Source organism: Canis lupus, chromosome 23 (genome assembly GCF_048164855.1).
Source record: "Canis lupus baileyi chromosome 23, mCanLup2.hap1, whole genome shotgun sequence".
Classification (NCBI taxonomy): Eukaryota; Metazoa; Chordata; class Mammalia; order Carnivora; family Canidae; genus Canis; species Canis lupus.
The window spans coordinates 28,293,341-28,315,715 of record NC_132860.1 but is presented as its reverse complement, the minus strand read 5'-3'; the positions used below and the strand labels follow the sequence as shown (position 1 = coordinate 28,315,715).

Genomic DNA, 22,375 nt, shown 5'->3' with positions numbered 1-22,375 from the left:
GGGATGACTGTCTGCCAGAATTAAGGTCTGTGGAGCCCTCTTACATTAAGCTCATATAAAGTACACCTACATCAGGAAAATACTTTTTTTTTTTTAATCCATCTCACTTCTTCCTAAGGGTGCAGGGCTCATTTTGAGACAGAGTATGTATGACTGGTGTCGCAGTGTTACTGATTCTTCCCAGTGGAGATTTCTGTGTTTTTTTGTTGTTGTTGTTGTTGTTTGAGATTTCTGTTTTTAACCACGCATTAGGATAATTACATAAGTCAACCAGTTTTACAGGCAGCAATGATCTGATTTTTTTTAATCTGATCATTTATCTGTCCTTACAAATGGCTACCTATGCTTCTTGTTAAGAAAATAAAAGCTGTCTGCTAAATGACATAAGGTCATTTATATATCAAGTACATATGTCATGAGCCTACTATGTGGTACATTTTATATCTCAATATTCTTGGGAGAGGAAGGAAGAAAAACACTAAAAAAATGAATTCTAAAATGTCAAAAGCTAGTTTAAAACACTTCTAAACTCAGTAACAACATTGAGCTCCAAAGCTGGCTCCATTTATCACTTACAGTAAAAATACTTACGTAGTCATGAAATTATGATTCCATTACAAGAACGATATTTATGGTAATACCATTTCCTCTGCATTAATTTCAGATATTCTTGATGCTAAGTAAAATGCTCATAGTATGCTAAATTCTTTTTTTTAGTATGCTAAATTCTTATTTTGTGTTTTCTGTTTATATTTCAAACAGCATGGTTTCACTTTAACTTCTTTTATCCTCCTCTTATGTGTTCTTCAAATATATTCCCAAGATCATATGTTGTCTAGTTTCACCTTAGAAGTCATCATTATTTCTAAAAACTAGATATTTTGGTTCCAAGCCATATGTTTTTTTTTAAGATTTTATTTATTTATTCATGAGAGACACAGAGAGAGAGAGAGAGGCAGAGACACAGGCAGAGGGAGAAGCAGGCTCCATGCAGAGAACCCGACGTGGGACTCGATCCCAGGTCTCCAGGATCATGCCCTGGACTGAAGGCGGCACTAAACCGCTGAGCCACTGGGGCTGCCTGCTATATGTGTTTTAAGTAGCCTGCCCATTTTCTCTATGTTATCTTTAAAATAATAAAAGCTCTGCTCCCACAAATACATGGAAATTAAAAATCCAGTGGATCAAAAAAGAAATCACAAGGGAAATCAGAAAGTATCTTGAGGTGAAAATGAAAACACAACATACCAAAAGTCACTGGATGCAGCTGAAACAAGTGCTCCAAGGGAAGTGTAGAAAAAAGAAAAATCTCAAATTAATAATCTAATTTTATTAGATTAGTTATTAATAGTATAATTTTACTTTAAGAAGTTATAAAAGAAAAGCAAACTAAGCTCAAAGCAAGCAGTAGGCATGAAATTAACAATAGCAATTAAAATGGAAATAAAAAGCAAATGGGAAAAATTGACAAAACCAAAACTGGTTCTTTGAATATATCAACAAGACTGACAAACATTTAGGTAGACTGAGAAAAAAAGAGAAAAGATCCCAATTTACTCAAATAAAAAATGAGAGAAGGACCATTACTGCTCAACTGCAGAGACATAAATACAAAATGTTAAAGGAAGAGATCACCACACCATATCTGAAACAAAAGGCTGAACTTACTACCAGCTTAACCCTGGGAATGCTCCAGTTCATGGCACAGTCTGGTTCTGAGCCACACAGGTAGCTGGTCTTACACAGGGCTGCAGACAATATGGAGGTGAAGGGTTGGTGGACCTTCAGGGGTGCTGGTATTGAGAGGATGGTTTGCCTTTAGTGGTGGAAGTGAGGTTACTGGGATGAAGCTGTTGCTGCTGGGTGGCTGACTTTTAGACTGGCTGGCTTTCAGGAACGTGTGTATTTGTGTGAAGCTGTCTTTGAACAATCAAACAGGTTTAAAACGAGTTCCGAGGACTATTTGTTACCATGGCTATAGAATAGCCACTCATTTCCTAGAAGCCTGAGAACATTTTTATTCTCAGAGGTAATGAAGTAAATCATATTTTATCCCATAATGTCATACTAGGAAGTCTTAAAATGTTGGCTTTTTACAAAGAAATCTCAGCCAACAGTTTAGCTCTCCTATTTTTGGTTCACCTTTATAAGTAAAACAAAATAAAATTAGAAATCTGAAAGGAATCTAAGTCTTGGTTTCTCTTTGTTTTCTCCTACCTACTGCAGTTCCACCAACTGCTGCGCTCTATGTGAGCTCTTCCGGCCAATAACCGAGTCTTCGTTAGTTTCATTTGTAACATCCCAGAAAGACTTTAGTCATTTTCATGCTGCCAAAAGCTGGCTTTGGAGGCTTTTTTATTTTTTAAAGATGTATTTTTTTTGGGGGGGGGGAGGGCAGAGGGAGAGGGAGAGACCACCCCAGGAAGATCCCTACTCTGCACAGAACCCAATGTGGGGTTTAATCTCACAACCCTGAGATCACAATCCCATCTGAAACCAAGAGTCTGACACTTAACCAACTGAGCCATCCAGGCACTCCTGTTTCTAAGTACCAACCAGTAAAAAAAAATTTTTTTTAATTGAAATATAATTGACATACAACATTACAACATAGTGATTTGACCAACTCTATACGTGATGCTATGCTCATCACAAGTGTGGCTACCATCTGTCACCATGCAACACTATCATGACTCTGGGTGTCTATTAAGGAGCTCTGAGTCTGAGAAACAGAAAACAGAACAAAAGAATCCTCCTAATAGTCCAGTGATTCTGCGGGATTCTTTGCCTTACTTGAGAGTGGTTAGATCTCCTCGCCTAGAAAAACCTCTGACTTTTATTTTAGTGGTAGTGAAGCAAAGATCCACATATACAAATTTACTCCAAACTAAGATTCCTCATTCAGTTGGAAGGAGTAGATCTGGGCAGGAGGAGACAGCACAAAAAGTTCTGGTTTGTCATTCAGAGAAATTTCCAAAACCATCTTCAGTTCCACCATGCAGTTCCTTCGATCAGAAGGGGTTACAGCCTCTGCTGTACCATTCTTTTGGTTTCTGTGGAGCTGCCAAACACTTATCATCTTGCATCCTGCGGCTGTAAATCTATAGTCAGCAGACATCTATTATGGAAGTCCCTTCTGTGGGCTGCAATGAATCCCTTGTGCATACTTTCCCCCTGGTTCTAGGCAGCAGCATCAGGCACAGATGCAGCAAGGTCATCTCAGTGTTGCTGGGATGACTTTGTGCTCTCAAAGTCTCTAGGTGCAAACCTGGGATAGTCCCTGCACATGCATACCTTATTCCATTTTAAAATGTGCTTACCGTTTGGGCCAGAAGGTCTCCTTTAAGGATCTGTCAGAGAGAAATATCTGGGTATCTGTCCCCCAAATGAATGTTAAAATGACATGAATTATAATATTGTTCATAATAGCAACAATTATGTACCACCTAGATGTTCACTGGCAGGGAAATTATGAAATAATCTGTGCTATATCCATACTAGGAAATACCAAATATCAGAGAGAAAGAATGAAGTATGTCAGACAGGTTCCAAGACTTAATAAGTTGGAATGTAAGTGATGCAATAAGAACAAAATGACTTGGGTGCCTGGGTGGCTCAGTGGTTGAGCATCTGCCTTTGGCTCAGGCCATGATCCCAGGGTCCTGGAATCAAGTCCTGCATCAGGCTCCCCGCAGGGAGCCTACTTCTCCCTCTGCCTATGTCTCTGCTTCTCTCTGTGTCTCTCATAAATAAATAAATAAATCTTTAAAAAAAGATATTTTACAATAGGTTCTATTTATTACTTGTGAAATTTTAAAAATGATTTAAATTTCATACTGATCAGTGAACGAGGGGCTGAGTCAGAAGTTGAGAACTATGGAGCCAAAGGAAGGAATCTGAAACATTGAGGTATGAATGGTCTGTGACCTGGCCTGGGCCCTGCCTCATGTTCTTTCCACAGAACCTTTGTATAAGTTCCTCATGGTACAGCTGCAGCGGCGTTTCTCAGTCCTGCAACTGGGTTTTACTATTTTGGTTTGTCAAGATAACAGCTCCCACCTACTGAGTGTTTACCATGTGGTAGACATGAGCTCGGCACCTACACCTTCCCGGGAGCCTGTGGGATACGCAAGGTTGCTATACCCTTTTCACAGGCAAGGAAATAAAGGCCCAGAGAGGCTAAGGCTAAGGGCACTGGAAAGAAATGAGGTCTTAGCCATTAGTTGACGTACTGCTGAATCGCTGGACTGGAACTGGAACCTTGGGTCCAAATCCCAGCTCTGCCAGCAGCCACTTGTGTGACCCTGGGCAAGTCACTTCCCTTCTCCAGATCTGTTTCTCAAATGTTGAATACTGAGGACAATCCTGGCTCTGCCTGTCCTCTCTGGCTGTTGTGAGGCCAATTAGGAAAACAAGAATCAAAGTCTTCTGTTGGTGATAAAATTCTGGGACCCATGAGGGTTGTTAATGGCGCTGTTTCCATTACCTGCAAAGCCCAGTGCCAAGTCCCTCACTCCACCCTAGGAAGTTGTTCCCAGCTGGCGGGTGTGGGGTCCCTTAGGGGAACCAATTTGAGGGAGGGGGCCCCAGCAGGCCCTGACTCCAGGGTTTAATGGGCGGTGGCCCAGGTCCTACTTGGCTCTTCCCCTAGGGCCAAGTGTGGTGACTCTACAGAAGACACCAAGGTGGATTGGGCTTGAAGGTAAGCTAAGCCAGAGATGGCATTTTCCAGAAGTAGGCAAAGGCTGGAGTGAGCAGATAGGCTCAGAGAGGCCGGGAATGCATGCAGCCACAGTGAGGAGCCTGGGTATGAACATCGGGGCCCCAGTGTGCACACCTGGTCTATGTGGCCCTGGGTCAGACTCCCTGGCAGGATGGGCAGGGATGTGCAGTCACAAGCAAGAGGCTAATGATGCCGTGAGAGAGTTTCTCACAGAGAGGCAAGGTCGATGACAATGAAAGAAATGGAAATATTTAGTAAGGCATCTGTAACAGTATGAGTCACTGATGAGGGAATTGCAGTTCAGAGGGAAAGCGAAAAGTGGTGAAGTCAGAGTGGAAACCCAGGTTGTTCTAACTCCAGTTAATGAGCCCAAACTCTAACATGCACACATATCCTGCTCCTCGGCTATGGGAATGCAGAGGATAGTGGAAATATTGTTGGTGAGTGGCATGGATCTGGGCACCTGGATGGCTTGATCCCATAAGGATTTTTTTTTTAATTTTTATTTATTTATGATAGTCACAGAGAGAGAGAGAGGGGCAGAGACACAGGCAGAGGGAGAAGCAGGCTCCATGCACCGGGAGCCTGATGTGGGATTCGATCCCGGGTCTCCAGGATCGCGCCCTGGGCCAAAGGCAGGCGCCAAACCGCTGCGCCACCCAGGGATCCCCCATAAGGATTAAGCACACCGCAGGGCCCTGGCTCACTCCTTCCTTAGAGACTGGGGCCATGAGACGGCTATTCTGACTCCTCACTAGGCCAAACAGAGAAGGCATGCTCAAAAACTCAAAAAACACTAGCTGAGGGGATCCCTGGGTGGCTCAGCGGTTTGCCGCCTGCCTTTGGCCAAGGGCGCGATCCTGGAGTCCCAGGATCTAGTCCTGCGTCTGGCTCCCGGCATGGAGCCTGCTTCTCCCTCTGCCTGTGTTTCTGCCTCTCTCTCTCTCTGTCTATCATAAATAAATAAATCTTTTAAAAAATCCTATTAAAAAAAAAAAAAACTAGCTGAGCTGGAGATGACCATCTCTTCTAAAGCCCTCTTTTGCAGGTGGGGAAAGTGAGGCTCAGAGGTCCAAAGTCACAGCAGGTGAGTGGCAGGCTGGTCTAGGAGCCAGCACTCTTGGTTGCTAGGTGGGCCTCAGGCCTTTGCAGCAGACTGGTTCCAGAACACCCTCTGCTCTCGCCCCTTACCAGCTGTGATCTTGGATGGACCCTCAGTTTCTCCATTGTTCAAGGGGCATAATCACTCCCTGGCAGGCCTGGATGGTGAGAGGAGAGGATGTATGTAAAGTGCAGCATCAGGTTGAACATGTCAGTGATTGGCTTTTTTGTCCTCTGTCCCCTACCAGCACTGTAACTCATGGTTTATAGATAATCCCAATCAAGGAAGTGTCCCCTAACAGTACCTTTGGTGTCTCCGCACTGAAAATACATATTCAAACACATATTCAAAATAAACTCCCTTCATTTAAACCACAAAATAAATGTAAGGAAGTCCAGAAAGTTTCTGATTATTAGCATGATGCTACATCAGTGCTTTTTAAAAATATCAAATACTAAATTCTTTCAAAAACATTTGTCAGTGCTTCTATCTAGCTGGTGCCTAAGTACATGCTTTATCTGTTGCATAGATGCATTCTGCCAAAACAGAAGTTTAGGGAAAGGAAGTGCTTTAGTGTCTTTGGGGTGAGCAAATAAATCTTACTGATTGGTGTGTCCTGGGGCCCCAGTAGGGAGGGCAGCCAGGGCTTTTGCAGGTGAGCTGAGCCAGGGAAGAGTTATCTCTGGCTCCAGATGATAATCCAGACCCTCTGATAGTCTAGTTCTGGTTCTGTCACCCACTTACTGTGTGACCTTGGGCAAATCACAGCCCATTTCTTTTTCTTTTTTCTTTTTTTTTTTTTTAGATTTTATTTATTTATTCATGACACACAGAGAGAAAGAGAGAGAGGCAGAGACACAGGCAGAGGGAGAAGCAGGCTCCACGCAGGAAGCCCAACCTGGGACTCAATCCCGGGTCTCCAGGATCAGGCCCTGGGCTGAAGGCGGCACTAAACCACGGAGCCACCCGGGCTGCCCCTCACAGCCCATTTCTGAGCACCCTTCCCCCCGCCCCATTTGTATGCCCTATAAAAAAAGGGTTGAACTAAAACTATTTAATTGCTCATGACTCCTTCATTCTGACTGTTAAGATTCAGCAACAACTCGAGGTCTATTGGGAAAGCTGAATTCTGGCTCCTGTCTCTGGTGCACTGAGCTCCTGATATGGGTGCTGGCTCACTTTTAAATAAAAATAATTTGGTTCCATCACAGCCCTGCAAGTGCTCCGATCTGGTGGAGTCACAGACACATAAATAGACAGAGACAACCCAGGATGATAGTAGTGATGACAAAGGAAAGCACAGGAAATGTGAGAGCCAGAAAAGAGGGCCCTGAGCCAGCCAAGACCTGCAAAGCCTCTTGGGAGAGGGAATATTTGAGTTGAGTTAGGCAGAAAAACAAGCCAAGAGCAAGGAGTTGCTGTTTGACTAGAGTAAGAAGAAATGAGGCTGCAAGAAGATTGACCTTAGATGGCAGACTAGGGAGTCATCTTCTTTCATGAAAAATCCTCATGAACACCAGATGGGAGCCAGAATACTGGATTCAAGACCCACCTTTGTTATGAACTTGATGGTTGACCTTGAGAAAACACTGTTTCTAGACTTCAGACTCAGCATTTGTTCTCCCTTCCCACCACCGCTGTTGAATAGAAGTGAGACAGAGGAGGGAGGACAGGGGGTACAAATGGACTTGCTGGCTCTGACTTTTTTGCACCTCAAACCCCAACTCAGCTTACCTCAGGGACCACCAATCCAAAGTCAAGTCTCTGAGCTATAACAACATGTAGGAACATGCAGTTGGCATCAGTTTGGGTATGAGGAAAACCTAGTGACTGGCTTAGGCAGGTTGGGACTAATAGTCTGGTTAGCTGAGGATTCATTCTTTTCTGTTGGGGAGCAGCAGCTTTGCTTTACTGCCCAAGCACTGGGGCTGACTTGCAGAACTCATTTTTTTTTTTACTTTCAAGAAAGCATTCACAATGGAGTGGTCTCTTCCATGTGTCTTTTAAAGATTTTATTTATTTGAGAGAGAAAGAGAGAACATGAGAGAGAGACTACAAGCCAGGGTGAGGGATAGAGGGAGAAGCCAACTCACCACTGAGCAGAGAACCCAATGCAGGGGCTGGATCCCAGGATCCTAAGATCATGACCTGAGCTGATGGCAGGTGCTTAACTGACTGAGCCACCCAGGCGTCCCTCATGTGTCTTTTAGAAAGACATTTTACCAGCCTTCACTCCCGAGCCACCCACCACACAAAAAAGACTAAAGAATGTTTTGAAATTTCTTTTTTTTTTAAGATTTTATTTGTTTATTCATGAGAGAGAGAGAGAGAGAGAGAGGCAGAGACACAGGCAGAGGGAGAAGCAGGCTCCATGCAGGGAGCCCGATGTGGGACTCAATCCCGGAACTTCAGGATCACGCCCTGGGCCAAAGGCAGGCACTAAACCGCTGAGCCACCCAGGTGTCCCTGTTTTGAAATTTCTGATTGTTGCTGACAATATCAGCTTAGAATATTTCTTCCCACACAAAAACTTCCAGATTATCCAGGGAACATGATCTAGAGAAAGAGCCCTGGTCTGGGAGTTCAGAGGCCTGGGTTCTGGTCCTTCTCTGTGGCTGGCTGACCCCATGTGATCTTGGGCAAGCCCTTGGCCTTTTGGTCTAGAAAAAAGCTGGCTGGACTTTTCAGGTTTGGTATTTTTACAATTAAATGACATGAGAGTGGTTTTTATCAAAAGTAAGAGAAATAAGACAGTTCTGGAAAAAGCAAGGAGGGAGTAGTTTTAGAAATCATCGAGGTTGAAGAGGAGGTGACCATGGACTTGTTCCTGTGTCATTTATTCAGAAGGACATCTTGGTGTAAGAGAGGAATCGTTATGCCCACTCCGTTGAAGACTTCCAGTTCTGTGGGTGATCGGAAGCAAACATCTCCCCTTTCTTGACAAGGGGAGCCTCTGGGGTAGGGACTAGTGCCTTTGGCACTATCATAAGAATACTGTGTCTGTCTCTGCAGCAGTGACCCTCCAAGATCTCGAAATTTCTAGTTTACTATAGTATATTCTTAGCTGGGTCTAGAGAAGTCTACAGGTTAGTGGATATGAAGTGGTTCATCAGGGAGGAAACAAATCATACTACACAGGAATGCCTTCCAATCTCTGTTTCTGCCATTGGGTAGAATATGCCTTTAACTCTGACTCCTATCAGCAAATGACTTCTCCAACAAAAGGCATCCTTGCCATTCCTTTCATTGTAGTAGGACAAAAAGCTAGAGGCAAGGTTTAAAATAGTCTGTTGTCTTGTTGCCTGCTTGCTTGTTTAATTAAGGTATATGTCAAGTGAAATGAAGCCTACAACATTAGGTACAGATATAGATCTAGCTATAAATATAGCTATAGCTATAGGTACAGACATCATAGATACAGAGATACTGACAGAGATACAAATATAGATATGTAGATTTAAAGAGACCAGCTAAAGATTAGCACATTTCCAGCAACCCAGAAGTCTCCCTTGTGCCCATCCCAGTCAAATCCCCCACAAAATTTAGCTAACTGAGGCTTGAGTTAGACTCACTTTCAGTTTTCATAAGATTTAGTCTAACTTTGGCTTGCTCTTGTTCCTAATGTGTGGCCTCCTGGACTGTGGGTTGATAGTGTGGCTGACCACTGTCTCCTCAGCCCTGAAATATTGTAGATTTGCTTCTACCCTTTGGAGGTTTTGAACTTAAGTCTTTAGCAACCTTGCCACACACCCCCTCAACCCTCGACACACGCACACACACACACAGCTTCAGAAATTTTTTAAGTGTTTTAAGGGTAAGACCATTGTGTATTTGAGGCAGGCTCTTTCCCTTTCATCTCTGAAGCATTATGAGATCTGTCTTCTAGAAATCTTTCTATTCTGTTTTCTAGAAGCCTTCAGTCCAGCTTCCCAACTTCTTTTGCATAGCCCCCAAATTCAGAAGCTGTCCAAGTGGGAAAACTTGTTATGCATTTAGAGTGCCTTAAATTTCCAATATGTTTTGCGAACTCTTTTTTGACTGCCGAAAAGCATTGTTGACTTTTCTTTCCCTCATCTGTGTCCCTCTGTCTGAGCCAAGTCCAAGCCACACAATGGTGCCCAAATCAAATATTCTCAGGGAAGACAAGAGCTGGTGATTGGCAGTTCACCTTGGAGGGTTCCTCCTCTCTGTAGTTCCAATTCATTTAATCTTCATTGCAGCCATGTTTCTCCAATTTGTTAAAACATGTGATATGTGTAATTTATCCAGGTTTTCCTAGTTGTTGCAGTGCAAGTGTTGGGCTACCATGACCTATTACATCCTACACAGGAGTAGAAGTCCAGACATGTAGTGAAAAAGGTATATGGAAGGACCACTACTCAAGGCATACAAGCAAGAAATAGGTTTAATAAGGACGTGAACAGCAGCATGTTGCAGAGAGCCTTGGAAAAGGCAGCCCTTACAAGATAGTAGCAAGATAGTAGAACTTTGAGTGTGAAAGTAGAAACACAAGCTTAAGGACTTGAACAGATCTGGAGAGAACTGACATCCCAAACCAGACAACATGGAACCCAAGATGAAGATCAGAAGAAATCTTTCCAAAAACTTTTCACAATTATAATTCAATAATCAACTGTGTAGATCTGACTTTTCCAGTAAGACGTAAACTCTAAGATAGGAATTTTGCCTGCCTTCTTTACTTTTGTCACCGTATCACTGGAACAGGGCATACTGACTTCCATTTGGTAGGTTATTAGTTAAACTAGTAATTAATATTTGACCAAAGAAGAAAAGTAGGAATTTTGGGTTCACGTGGTAGAAATCAATAAATACTGTAGCCTACAATCAATCTTCTAGAATTGGCTATAAATAATTGTGCTTATATTAACTATAGAGTAAACATTATAAAATCTCATTGCAGAATCATTTGTTTCTATGATTTTCAGATAACTCCAGTATCCAGATGTTCCAGCTGACTATATCCCAGAAATCCACCTCTGCCTCACTATGGAGGCCACAACCTGTAATGGATCACTGGATGGATCACCTGTCTTCTACCTGGTGGGAATCCCCTCTCTGCCAGAGACCTTCTTCCTCCCTGTGTTTTTTATTTTCCTCCTCTTCTATCTTCTTATCCTTATGGGAAATGTCCTGATCCTGGTGGCTGTGGTGGGAGAGCCCAGCCTCCACAAGCCCATGTACTTCTTTCTGATCAACCTCTCTACTCTGGACATTCTCTTCACCACAACCACCGTCCCCAAGATGCTGTCCCTGTTCCTGCTTGGGGACCACTTCCTCAGCTTCCCTGCCTGCTTATTGCAAATGTACCTCTTCCAAAGCTTCACATGTTCAGAAGCCTTCATCCTGGTGGTCATGGCCTATGACCGCTATGTGGCTATCTGCCGCCCACTGCACTACCCTGTCCACATGACCCCACAGACCAATGCTGTGCTGGCAGCCTGTGCCTGGCTCACTGCCCTCCTCTTGCCCATCCCAGCAGCGGTCAAGACCTCCCAGATGGCATATAACAACATTGCTCGCATCTACCATTGTTTCTGTGATCACTTGGCTCTGGTCCAGGCCTCCTGCTCTGACACCATGCCCCAGACCCTCATGGGCTTCTGCATTGCCATGGTGGTATCCTTCCTGCCCCTTCTCCTGGTGCTTCTCTCCTATGCCCACATCCTGGCCTCGGTGCTTCGCATCAGCTCCCGAGAAGGACGTTCAAAAGCCTTCTCCACCTGTAGCTCCCACCTCCTGGTGGTTGGCACATACTACTCATCTATTGCCGTAGCCTATGTGGCCTACAGGGCTGACCTGCCCCTTGACTTCCACATCATGGGCAATGTAGCATATGCTATTCTCACACCAATTCTCAACCCTCTCATTTACACTCTGAGAAACAAGGATGTCAAAGCAGCCATTACCAAAATCACATGTCTCAAGACCCAGTCTTGATAAGTGCCTTTGAGTTTTAGATGCAGCTAATTCTGCATTCAAGACACCAAATAACAGTGCCCAGGACAGATTAGGAGTTCAGTAAATATTGTTGAATAAATTAATGAACAGAAAATGGCAAAAGAGAATTCAACTGAGCAGACAGTTCCAACAGGCAAAATCAGGTAGACAAGATTATCCATCCATGGATTTCAGCCAGACTTCTAATTAAAATAAAGTCTACACCATTGGCATAAAGTGCTGAGCCCTTGAGGGCTGTTAATGATGCTCTTCTCATTATCAGCAATGTCTAGGGACAAATCCTCCCCTCCTCCAAATATGTTCTAAGGGATGCCATGTAGTTGATCTCTGAGGGATGGTGGGTGCAATTCCCACAGGAGTACCATCTTGAAGGAAAGTTCCTCAGGAGACCTGCTTGAAAGGAGAGAGCTAAGGGTTTAATGGGTCATGGCTCAGCACCAAAAGGCCTTGCCTAGAGATACCACAGGAGACACCACTGTGAACCAGGTTTTAACAGGTGAGTAGGGCTAGGGATAAAGTGCTCCAAGACAGGCAGAGAAGCTGGGATTGGGAAACAGGGCAGGGAGGCCAGGATCTATAAACCAGAAACAGGGATCAAGAATACAGATTGAGTACACAAGATGTAGGCAACCAAGACCCAGGTTGGCTGTGCATACCCTGGCTTGGGACCTTGGACCACATATCCTGGCAGATCTGGACAAGGTGCACCTCTGGGTAGGATTCAAATCATATCGGCCAAGGCTTCCCCCAGGAAAGCTAGACTGATGACAGCAATTACCAGTGGACACATTAGCAAGCTCTGAGCCCTGTGTGTTCCAGGCTGTTGGGTAAACATTGTCCAAGCATTTGCTCCATATGGATCACAACAACCCAGGAGGTCACAGACGAGGGAAATGAACTTCAGGAGGGGGAAGTGACTTGCCCAAGGCCACACTGCTGGAGGTAGGAGCTGGGATTGGAATCAGGTCCTTTCTGACTCACAAGTCCACACACTTGACCACTAAGGTCCACATGACAAGATGAAGGGAAAGGACCCGGCTGGCAACAGGTGCTCACTAGGTGGGATAGTCCTCACCCTCTCCCTTTAGGGCATGGACCACTGTGATATCCAATCTGTCAACCACAGAGGGGGACCCCCAGAAAAGAGCTCATTGAGTTGGAGACCCCCCAGAGGTCTTTTCCTCCCAAGCTCTCACTGCCCAGATGAGAAAACCAAGGTTCAGGGACCCAGAGTCATAGCAGGTGAGTGGCATAGCTGGTCCAGGAGCCAGCACTCTTGGTGGCCAGGTGGGGCTCAGGCCTTTGCAGCAGGTTGGCTCCAGAACACGCTCTCACCCTCACCAGCTGTAGCCTTGGAGGGACCCTCATTCTTGCTGGTTGAAGGGCATAACCATTCCCTGGCAGGCTTAAATGATGAGAGGGGGTGATATATGTGAACTACAGCATCAGCTTGTACTTTCCAGTGACTGATTTTTCTGTCCACCTGTGTAACTGACTGGTGGACAATCCAGACAGGGAGGACCCCTGCCAGGTATGGAGGCAAGTTCTGTGTCTTGGGAGACAGCGCCCTTTGGGCCTGAAGCACAGGATGGCATTGTTCACATGTACTAGGTAATTTCAAGTAAAACAAGGACCTTAACCTGTATGTTAAGTGTAAGAAGTTCCAGCCAAACTTGCTATTTCCTAGGATGGGCCAGTTGAGCGATGCTTTGAGATAGCAAATGCGAAAATCTTTCAGAAATTATTTTGGTGCCCTGCTTCGCTGGTGAGCCAGCACATGTTTGGTGTGCCTGTTGGATAGCCCAGTGCCGCCTGGCAGAGAGAAGCCATGTGCCACCTGTCTACCCAGGTTGTAGCATCTGTACTTCCATCTGCAATGTAGTGGAGCAGAGGAGGGAAGAGAAAACAGTTGGACTTGATGGCCCCTTAGAACTCCTCTGGCCTTGACCCTCTGTGTTTCTGCCTCTCAGATGCCCTACTGTGCATCATCCAGAACTGTCAGCCACAACTGCCTCTCTGATGGCAAAAATTCCCATGGCAGTGCAGCTTGCATTCTTTCAGGTATGAGAAAATCCCAATGACCCAACATCTTAGGATGGGATTTGGATATTAAAGGATAACCCTTTCAGTTTGGGACAAAGAACTTTCACTCTTTTGCTAGATCCTTGGGTCTGACTTCTGGAACATTTCAAAGGAACTTTTGGATTGGCGGATACCACATCTTGTTTCAGCACTCACCATATAGAGACTCAGATAAAAATATGAAATATAGATTTGTCTGATATTGTCAATAGGGAAAAAAGCAGAAATGGACATAGAAAACCTAGGTCTTAGTATTGTCTCTTCAAATTTCTACCCTGGAAACTTGAACTTCTGGACCTTTCAGGAAATATGGCATAGAAGAAATAGGGACACCTGGGTGGCTTAGTGGTTGAGCGTCTTCCTTCAGCTCAGGGCGTGATCCCGGTCTGGGATCGAGTCCACATCGGGCTCCCTGGGAGGAGCCTGCCTCTCCCTCTGCCTATGTCTCTGCTTCTCTCTGTGTCTCTCATGAATAAATAAATAAAACCTTTAAAATAAGTAAATAAACTTATAAAAAAGAAGAAGAAGAAGAAATAACTCTGTTTTGGGGAACAAAGACCTAAGCTCTGGCCGGGGATCTGCAACTTGCCTGTGGCACCTGGGAAAGCCTTTGCCCATCTGTCCTTCCTTCCTTCCTTCCTTCCTTCCTTCCTTCCTTCCTTCCTTCCTTCCTTCCTCTTCTTGAGATTTATTTATTTATTTGAGAGAGAGTGTGGGGAGGGGAAAAGGGAGAGAATCTCAAGCAGACTCCTTGCTGAGCACAGAACCCAACCTGGAGCTCAGTCCCATGACCCTGAGATCACCACCTGAGCCGAAACCATGAGACAGACACTTAACTGACTGAACCATTCAGGTGCCCCAAGCCCCTGCCCTTCCTCTGCTCACTCTCTGGTCTTTGGGGAGAAAGTTGTTGGACATGAAAATAAAAATGCTTTTTTCCAGTTTTTACACTGTTGGTATTAAACATAAGAATGTTGTGAGAAGAGAGAGAAATTAGAAGTGACTCCAGGAAAATCATGGGGACATGATTCATGGAGTCACCAGGATCAATGAGACAGGAATACCAATATCAACATGGATTTCTCAAGGTCCAAAATGGAGGGTGAATCAGTATTTCCCTCAGCTCAAACCCCACAGATCTGAACATTGAAAATCCAGAATCCGTTCTGATTCCTCTGGGAGGGGCTCTTTCACCTTTGAGCAGCTACTGCAAGCCAGTTTCTCTCTGTGGACAATGCCTCCCAGGTCACAAGACAACTTCTACCCAGGTGCCAGGGTGGCCTGCTGGGTGGGGGGCATGCAATGGCTAAACAGGAGCACCTGCTGAGCTTTGGCAGCCAGTAGGAAGGTAAGTCCAATGGAGTCACATAGATACTGTCTTGGATTGTTTGTTGCTGCCAATTGTGGGAGAATCTACTGTCAGTTCTGACTCCAATCAGGAATGATTCTTCCCATCAAGCACATTTTCAGGGTCACTCCCCTCACTGTAACCTAACAAAGAGCCCCACCCTCAGAGATGGGATATGGAGTACTCAGCTTAGATGGAGACAGGCAGAACCACTGCACCAAGTAGACAAGGGAGAAAGGAGCCATTCCCTGGTTAATAATTATGGTTGGAAGATAGCATGTTACCATACACCTTGGAGGAAATCAGCCCCCCCCTAGCAACTTGGTGACAAAGATGTCACTTTTTAAAAACTTAAAGCAAATGCTAAAAGAGATAAGAGCTTAGGTGCAAAAAAAAAAAAAAAAAAGAGCTTAGGTGCATAGGTTAAGAGATCTGATATCCCCAGAAAGGATTATATGGAACACAGGAAAGAGGACCAACGGAAGTTCTTCCATAACACTTAACACAACTAATTAAATAATTATGTGATTTATTGCTTAACATCTCTTTCTACCATTGGAATCAGCTCCAAGAAGTTAGAGACCATCTCTGTCTTGTTCAACTATCTACTATATACCCAGCATATAAGACATGGTTGTATATTATAGATATTTTTCCATACTTCATTATAAAAGAAAAGAGAGCTACCTTAATCATACAGTGACCATCACATAATTATCATTCTAGAATCACTGATTGTTCTCATTTCCAGATGTACTTGGTTCCCAGATGTTTCTACTACCTACTTCCTGGGCATCCAGATTAACCCTCCATGGAAACTATAGCCTGTAATGGATCAGAGGATTCCTCACCCATCTTCTACCTGGTGGGCATTCCTTCTCTGCCCAAATCCCTCTTTCTTCCTATCTTCTTTGTCTTTCTCTTCCTTTACCTGCTCATCCTGCTGGGAAATGTCCTGATCCTACTGGCTGTGGTGGCAGAGCCCAGCCTCCACAAGCCCATGTACTTCTTCCTGATTAATCTCTCAGCCCTGGACATCCTTTTCACCACAACCACCGTCCCCAAGATGCTGTCCCTCCTCTTACTTGGGGACCGCTTCCTCAGCTTCCCTGCCTGCTTCCTGCAGATGTACCTCTTCCACAGCTTCTCCTGCTCTGAAGCCTTCATCCTGGTGGTCATGGCCTATGACCGCTATGTGGCTATCTGCCGCCCACTGCACTACCCTGTCCTCATGACCCCACAGACCAATGCTACACTGGCAGCCTGTGCCTGGCTCACTGCCCTCCTCCTGCCCATCCCAGCAGTGGTGCAGACTTCCCACTTGGCTTTTGACAGCACTGCTCACATCTATCACTGCTTCTGTGACCACTTGGCCGTGGTCCAGGCCTCCTGCTCTGACACCATGCCCCAGACCCTCATGGGATTCTGCATTGCCATGGTGGTATCCTTCCTGCCCCTTCTCCTGGTGCTTCTCTCCTATGCCCACATCCTGGCCTCGGTGCTTCGCATCAGCTCCCGAGAAGGACGTTCAAAAGCCTTCTCCACCTGTAGCTCCCACCTCCTGGTGGTTGGCACATACTACTCATCCATTGCCATAGCCTATGTGGCCTATAAGGCTGACCTGCCCCTTGATTTCCACATCATGGGCAATGTGGTATATGCTATTCTCACACCTGTCCTCAACCCTCTCATCTACACGCTGAGGAACAAGGATGTCAAAGCAGCCATCACCAGAATGGCATGTCTCTGAAACCCAAGGAACGCTGGGGAACCCTGATGCATAGGTGTAACTTGATCTACACACAAATGCTGATAACATTGGAGGGGAAAGTAGACCATTCAGATAGCCGAATAGAACAATAATTCTCAAAATACAGTCCTAGGTGTTCCTCCTCCATTGTAATAAAATAATGATTTTTCTTTCCTTAATTCACAAATGAAATGTGTAGGGTTTTTCTATTCAATTTTTAAGTTGTGAAACCCAAATCTCACAAGACTGTGTAGATAATTGTGGTCACATTTTCATTAGTTCAAACAAGTTTGAATCTCAGAGACCTGCAAGAACTTCAGTCTTTCCCTTTGTTTTTCTTCTTCCCATATTTTCAGATGTTCCCAGGATTGACAACAGATAATGTGAATCATCCTTGCCCTTTTCTGCTGTGGTAGCAACTCAGAAATCCCCTTCAATGAAAGAATCTGAAACTGCTACCCTTTCAATCCTGGTTGCCTGCAAATTCACTGCCAGTGCAAATATTTTAACACTAGTCATAGGAAATTTACCTCTGGTATCTAGACGCTCCTATCATAAAAGTAGAGCATGCCCTTCCTCTAGCTTCTGCTTAGGCAAGGGGTGTTCCTTCCCAAATCTGCATGGGCATTGCAAAGCATTATGGATCCTTTATCTCTCAGCCATTCCATAACAATGGGGAACTAACTAGAGTAGTTTCCCGTATGGTTAGAATGCTGTGTCCATGACTTCTACTCTTTCTCAAAATATAGTCCCACATATTCCTCTTTCTGGCCTTAGCACCCAGGCCAGGCTCCTTATTCCCTTCCCCCATGCCAAATTATCTCTTGAAGACCTGTCCGGCTTGTCCAGCCAGGGACATACAGACAATACAGTGAAAGTGTCTGGGGGACCCAGGTGATAGATATCCTCATCTCTGGCTCATCACAGGTATTCTCATTCCAATTTCCAGGCTTCAAATGTTTGCCACTCGTGGTACTAACTTTAACCATTATCCTATTGCATAAAACTCAGTATAGTGGGAAATCCAACTGGTCATGCAATTTGACAAAGAATATGATTTGATCCTGGACTCCATGTCCAGCCATCTCATGATCCTGTTATGGTCAGAAAGGGTTTCCTGAAGCAGAATGATATCAAGGCTCTCAGTCTCCTTGTTTATTGGCCTTGAGCCAGAAACAGGACTCATGTTCTTCTACCTAAATCATATTCTTTTTTTTTTAAAGGTTTTTAAATTTTGTTTATTCATGAGAGACACACAGAGAGAGGCAGAGACATAGGCAGAGGGAGAAGCAGGCTCCCCGCAGGGAACCTGATGTGGGACTCGATTCCAGGAACCCAGGATCATGACCTGAGCCAAAGGCAGATGCTCAAACACTGAGCCACCCAGGCATCCCTACCTAAATTGTATTCAATCTGCAGCACTTCCCTTAGTCCTTGAAATTGGTGTCTAGACCTCTATGGGACTACATTCCTCAAGGTCTAAAAAAGACAGCTTAATAAGTTGCTTTGTGTCTGAGTTCCATAAGCTATTAGAACTTAACCTAAGGACCTGGAAGGGAAATTTTTCTTATTTATGTATTTATTTTTTGCTCTTTACTACCACCCAATAAACAACTCCACAAATATTGCCACGTTACTACTAAAGTTCTGTCTGATGCAACTTCTCTTCTGGCCCCAGTTTCAGTTTTAGTTCAGGGCTGTGGTTTCCTGTGTGCCAGGAGGAGCATTATGGCATCTCTTCATCTTTAGTTCCCCTTCTAGATGGAAAAATGACTGAATCATATGGAGAGTGGATTATGGTGCTGCGGAATCCCAGGCTAGTTCCACCCCACTCATGGTGTCCCTGTGGCTCCCTCTAAACATTTTTTAGGAGTAGACATGAAATAATAGCAGCAACAACAATAACAATAATAATGTTTCCCACCTGCAGCCTTAACTGACATGAGGCACAGTATCTTGTATATCTCCCAGTTAAAACAATAGTTTCAACTTTTGTGCATCAAAAGACACTATCAAGAAAGGGAAAAGGCAATCCCAAGAATGGGAGAAAATATTTGCAAAGCATATACCTGACAAGGGATTAATATTCAGAATATATAAAGAACTCCTACAACTTAACAACAAAAATTTAACACAATTCAAAGATGGGCAAGTGAGTTAAATAGACATTTATCCAAGAAGATATAGAAATAGCAAATAGGGGGATAGAAAGACACCCAACATCACCAGTTATTAGGGAAATGCAAATCAAAATCAAAATGAGAACCCACTTCACACAAATTAGGATGAGAGTTGTTAGGAAACACATACACATGGAAAAAAGCAAGTGTTGGTGGGGATGTGAAAAAATTGGAACACTTGTGCTTTGCTGGCGGCTCATGAATACAAAAGCCTAGCCTAGTATCTGGCCCCCAGTGAGTGCTCAGTGTAGAACAATGCTATCCAGGGGACCGTGATTTCTGTGATGATGATATGCACTTCGTACAGTGTAACACTAAAGTCCTGTTCTTAGAACATGAAAACTATTCTGTGATTATCTTTGCACTTTTACTTTTCCTGTAAGTGGACCGGGTGCCCCTAAGACCTGCTACCCCCAAGAGGGACCCAGCACAGGATGGATGGGCCTGCTCGAGCACATACACACAGATTCACCTTTCCTCTCCCAAGCTTCCAGATGCCCTAATTGGCCTCCAGAGGGGAAACAGATCTCATTGAAGGGCCCTAATTAATCCCTAGGAATTCAGTTCCCCACATTCTCCTCTCGTTCCACATCAACTCCCCAGTTACTTGTTCCAGACAGGAAAGGAACTTTGCAGACTCCCCGAGGAAAGAGAGGCCTTGGGAGAGGATGACATGTGTGGTTGGTGCTGACTATCGTAATGAGGCCCCAGGAAACTCTGCCTTGTCAAAGCAGACCCCAAACTTGGAAAGTGAATGCTAATAACCTTTCCCTGCTCCTCTTCTGGCTGCATGCCCAAACTCACTTTGCCCCATGTCATAGCCATTTACATTCTTACCTGACTCCCCATGGGCATCTCTGTTCACCAAGTTCTTTCCATCCCATGGTTCTGGAGGCAGGGTCTGTCTCTGCCCTGGCAGGTTGTCACTGCTGGAGGTCCTGCCCTCATGAAATCTATTTCCATCAAACTCTCCTGCCCATCCTTCAACGCCCAGAGCTAATGCTCCTCTGTAAACTCTTAGTCCAATGCCAGACAGGCCACCTCACCCTCCCTGAGGCCTATGGTCTGTGGCTCATGGCAGAGCTTCTAGTGCTGAGGACTTGGAACAGAGCTGGTTGTGTGCATACCACTCTTCTGGCCACAACCCCAGATCCAGAAGTGAGTAGAAGCTGCATCTGAGGCAGAAGAGGCCTCAGTCTTAGTTCTGCAATATTGGCATCTTTACTCCAAAGTGGATGATGCCTTGCATTATGCTTGTAGCAATAACTTAATAGTGGCTTCTACAGTCAAAGAAAATTCGGAAACAGGACCCAAAGATTTCCTTACCTGCACGACTCCTCAGAGCCTTTACTAGGCCCGTATCCATTGGGAATCTCTGAGAGGGTTATAATGATGCAGCAGTTCTGAGACTTTCTCACTACAGATCTTTTTGACTCCTGAGCATCTTATGTGACCAGTATTCTGTTGAACCACTCTTGAAAATTCTAACATAGATCACAATTCACATATACTCAGCCCAGTTGGAGGAAAGTCATTTTAGAGCTTCATCTTATACCATATTCCCAAATAAACCCTAGGTGAGTTAAAGAATGAATGTAAGAATGAAAGTATAAAAAAGAAAGGAAATGTAGGTGGGAACTGTGGATTCCCAGAGCCTGGCTCAGAGCCTGGCCCACAGTGCTCTGTGATGATCTGTGGGATGAACACGGGGTCTGTAGTGTCACTGACAGATATGCTATGGAGGTAACATGTGATTTAGGGTCTTAAAAAGGCTGCTTCAGCTGCTAGATTGATGAGTATCCATTTTGACCATATTCCTCCTATGAAATTACATCTAGGAAACTAATAACCTCATACTTGGAAAAGCTCCCTTACGGCACCACTTAATGGGACCATCACATCAAGCCCACCTACATAAAATTAGACTTTCATCCAAAGCAGTGACTTCAGCCCTGAGACAATGGTTCCCTGAAATACAGAGAGGGACCTGGGGAGACTCTCCTGGCCTTTCTCTGGTTGGGGCCAGCTTTCTGATCAGGACTCATTTCTTTGAAGGGCCCTATGAGTCCAAGCCCCAGAAACAATCTAACAGTATGGACATCCTAAGCTCAGGTCTGGCTACCATCACCCCTGGGCAGTTGGAGATACAGAGTGTCCACATGCTCACCACCCAATGCCAGAGTGGGAATGTGGTATGCTGGGTGGGCTCCTGGGGCCTTAGATTCTGGTGTCTAGTCCAAACATTCTGGGGCAACTAGGCAAATCCTCCCCTACCCTGTGCCTCAGTCAGCTAAAGCATTGAGACCTGTAACCCCTGATGTGACAAAACCAGCAGGGGGCCAAGTGAGGATGGGAATTCAGTAGAAGCCTCCCCTCATCCCTGAGCTTCTCCTGCTGAGCTCACTCTGACCACTAGAGGAGAGGTCCCTTTTGCCCAACCTCCTCTCTGTCTCTTCTGCAGTTCTGCTCCAGCCTTGTGTCCCCACTCCAGATGGCAGGCACCGGAAGAGCCCCAGCACTGGCTCTACACTGACTTGCTAGGTGGCCACCGCCCCTCTTTGGGCCTCCATTTCTCCAACTGTACAATGGGGGATTATAGGAGGTTACCTCTGGGCCCCCTGTGGCTCAGACATTCTCTGGTCATCAGCAGGAGGAGGGAGAAGAGGCAGCATCATTCATACCTCAGGCTGTAGGGACCCCATGGAACAGGTCCCCTGTGGGGCTTAGAACTCCAGAAGCTTCTGGAGAGGCTGGAGCAGGGGCCAGTCTGGGAAGGTCCAGTTTTCAGAGCTGAAGAGAGGGCAGGGGGAAGGTGGGGGAGAACAGTCTGAGCAAAGGAATTAAAGAGGCAAGTGAGGAGGCCAGCCTGAGGGAGCAGATAGGTGGGGGACAGGAAGACAAGACAGGGCCAGGTCATGCAGGATCTTAAATGTCCAGGAAGCTGAAGAAGGGTTTGACACAGGGTCAGATATGTGCTTTGGGAGGGTCATGTGACCTGAACATGGAGAAGGGTGGGCAGAGGCTGGAACACCAACTAAGAGGCTTCTGCATCGGTTCAGGAGAAAAAGGTAAGTACTGAGGTGAGGTAGTAGCCATAATAGGAGGGGGGAGGGGTGGAAACTGAGGGAGAGATGGCAGGACTTAGTCACTGACTGTCTCTGGGCTCGGAGACCTGAATTATCTCATAGATCACATACAGAAATCTTACAGA

General features: G+C 45.1%; 2 protein-coding genes across 2 annotated transcripts; both read left to right on the top strand.

Moving 5' to 3' along the window:
- The first annotated feature begins 10,775 nt into the window (after nucleotides 1-10,775).
- LOC140615009 (olfactory receptor 2AT4) lies at nucleotides 10,776-11,947 on the top strand. The gene has a single exon (XM_072794639.1). It carries the CDS (start codon nucleotides 10,833-10,835, stop codon nucleotides 11,781-11,783), a length of 951 nt encoding a protein of 316 aa, XP_072650740.1. The 5' UTR covers nucleotides 10,776-10,832; the 3' UTR covers nucleotides 11,784-11,947.
- A 4,048-nt stretch (nucleotides 11,948-15,995) lies between these two features.
- On the top strand, nucleotides 15,996-16,984 carry LOC140615010 (olfactory receptor 2AT4-like). Its single transcript, XM_072794640.1, has one exon. It carries the CDS (start codon nucleotides 16,046-16,048, stop codon nucleotides 16,982-16,984), a length of 939 nt encoding a protein of 312 aa, XP_072650741.1. The 5' UTR covers nucleotides 15,996-16,045.
- The last annotated feature ends 5,391 nt before the right edge of the window (nucleotides 16,985-22,375 follow it).

What these genes read in the sequence shown, in the direction of transcription:
- LOC140615009 (XM_072794639.1), top strand. Translation starts at nt 10,833, where the DNA reads ATGGAGGCCACAACCTGTAATGGATCACTGGATGGATCACCTGTCTTC.
- LOC140615010 (XM_072794640.1), top strand. Translation starts at nt 16,046, where the DNA reads ATGGAAACTATAGCCTGTAATGGATCAGAGGATTCCTCACCCATCTTC.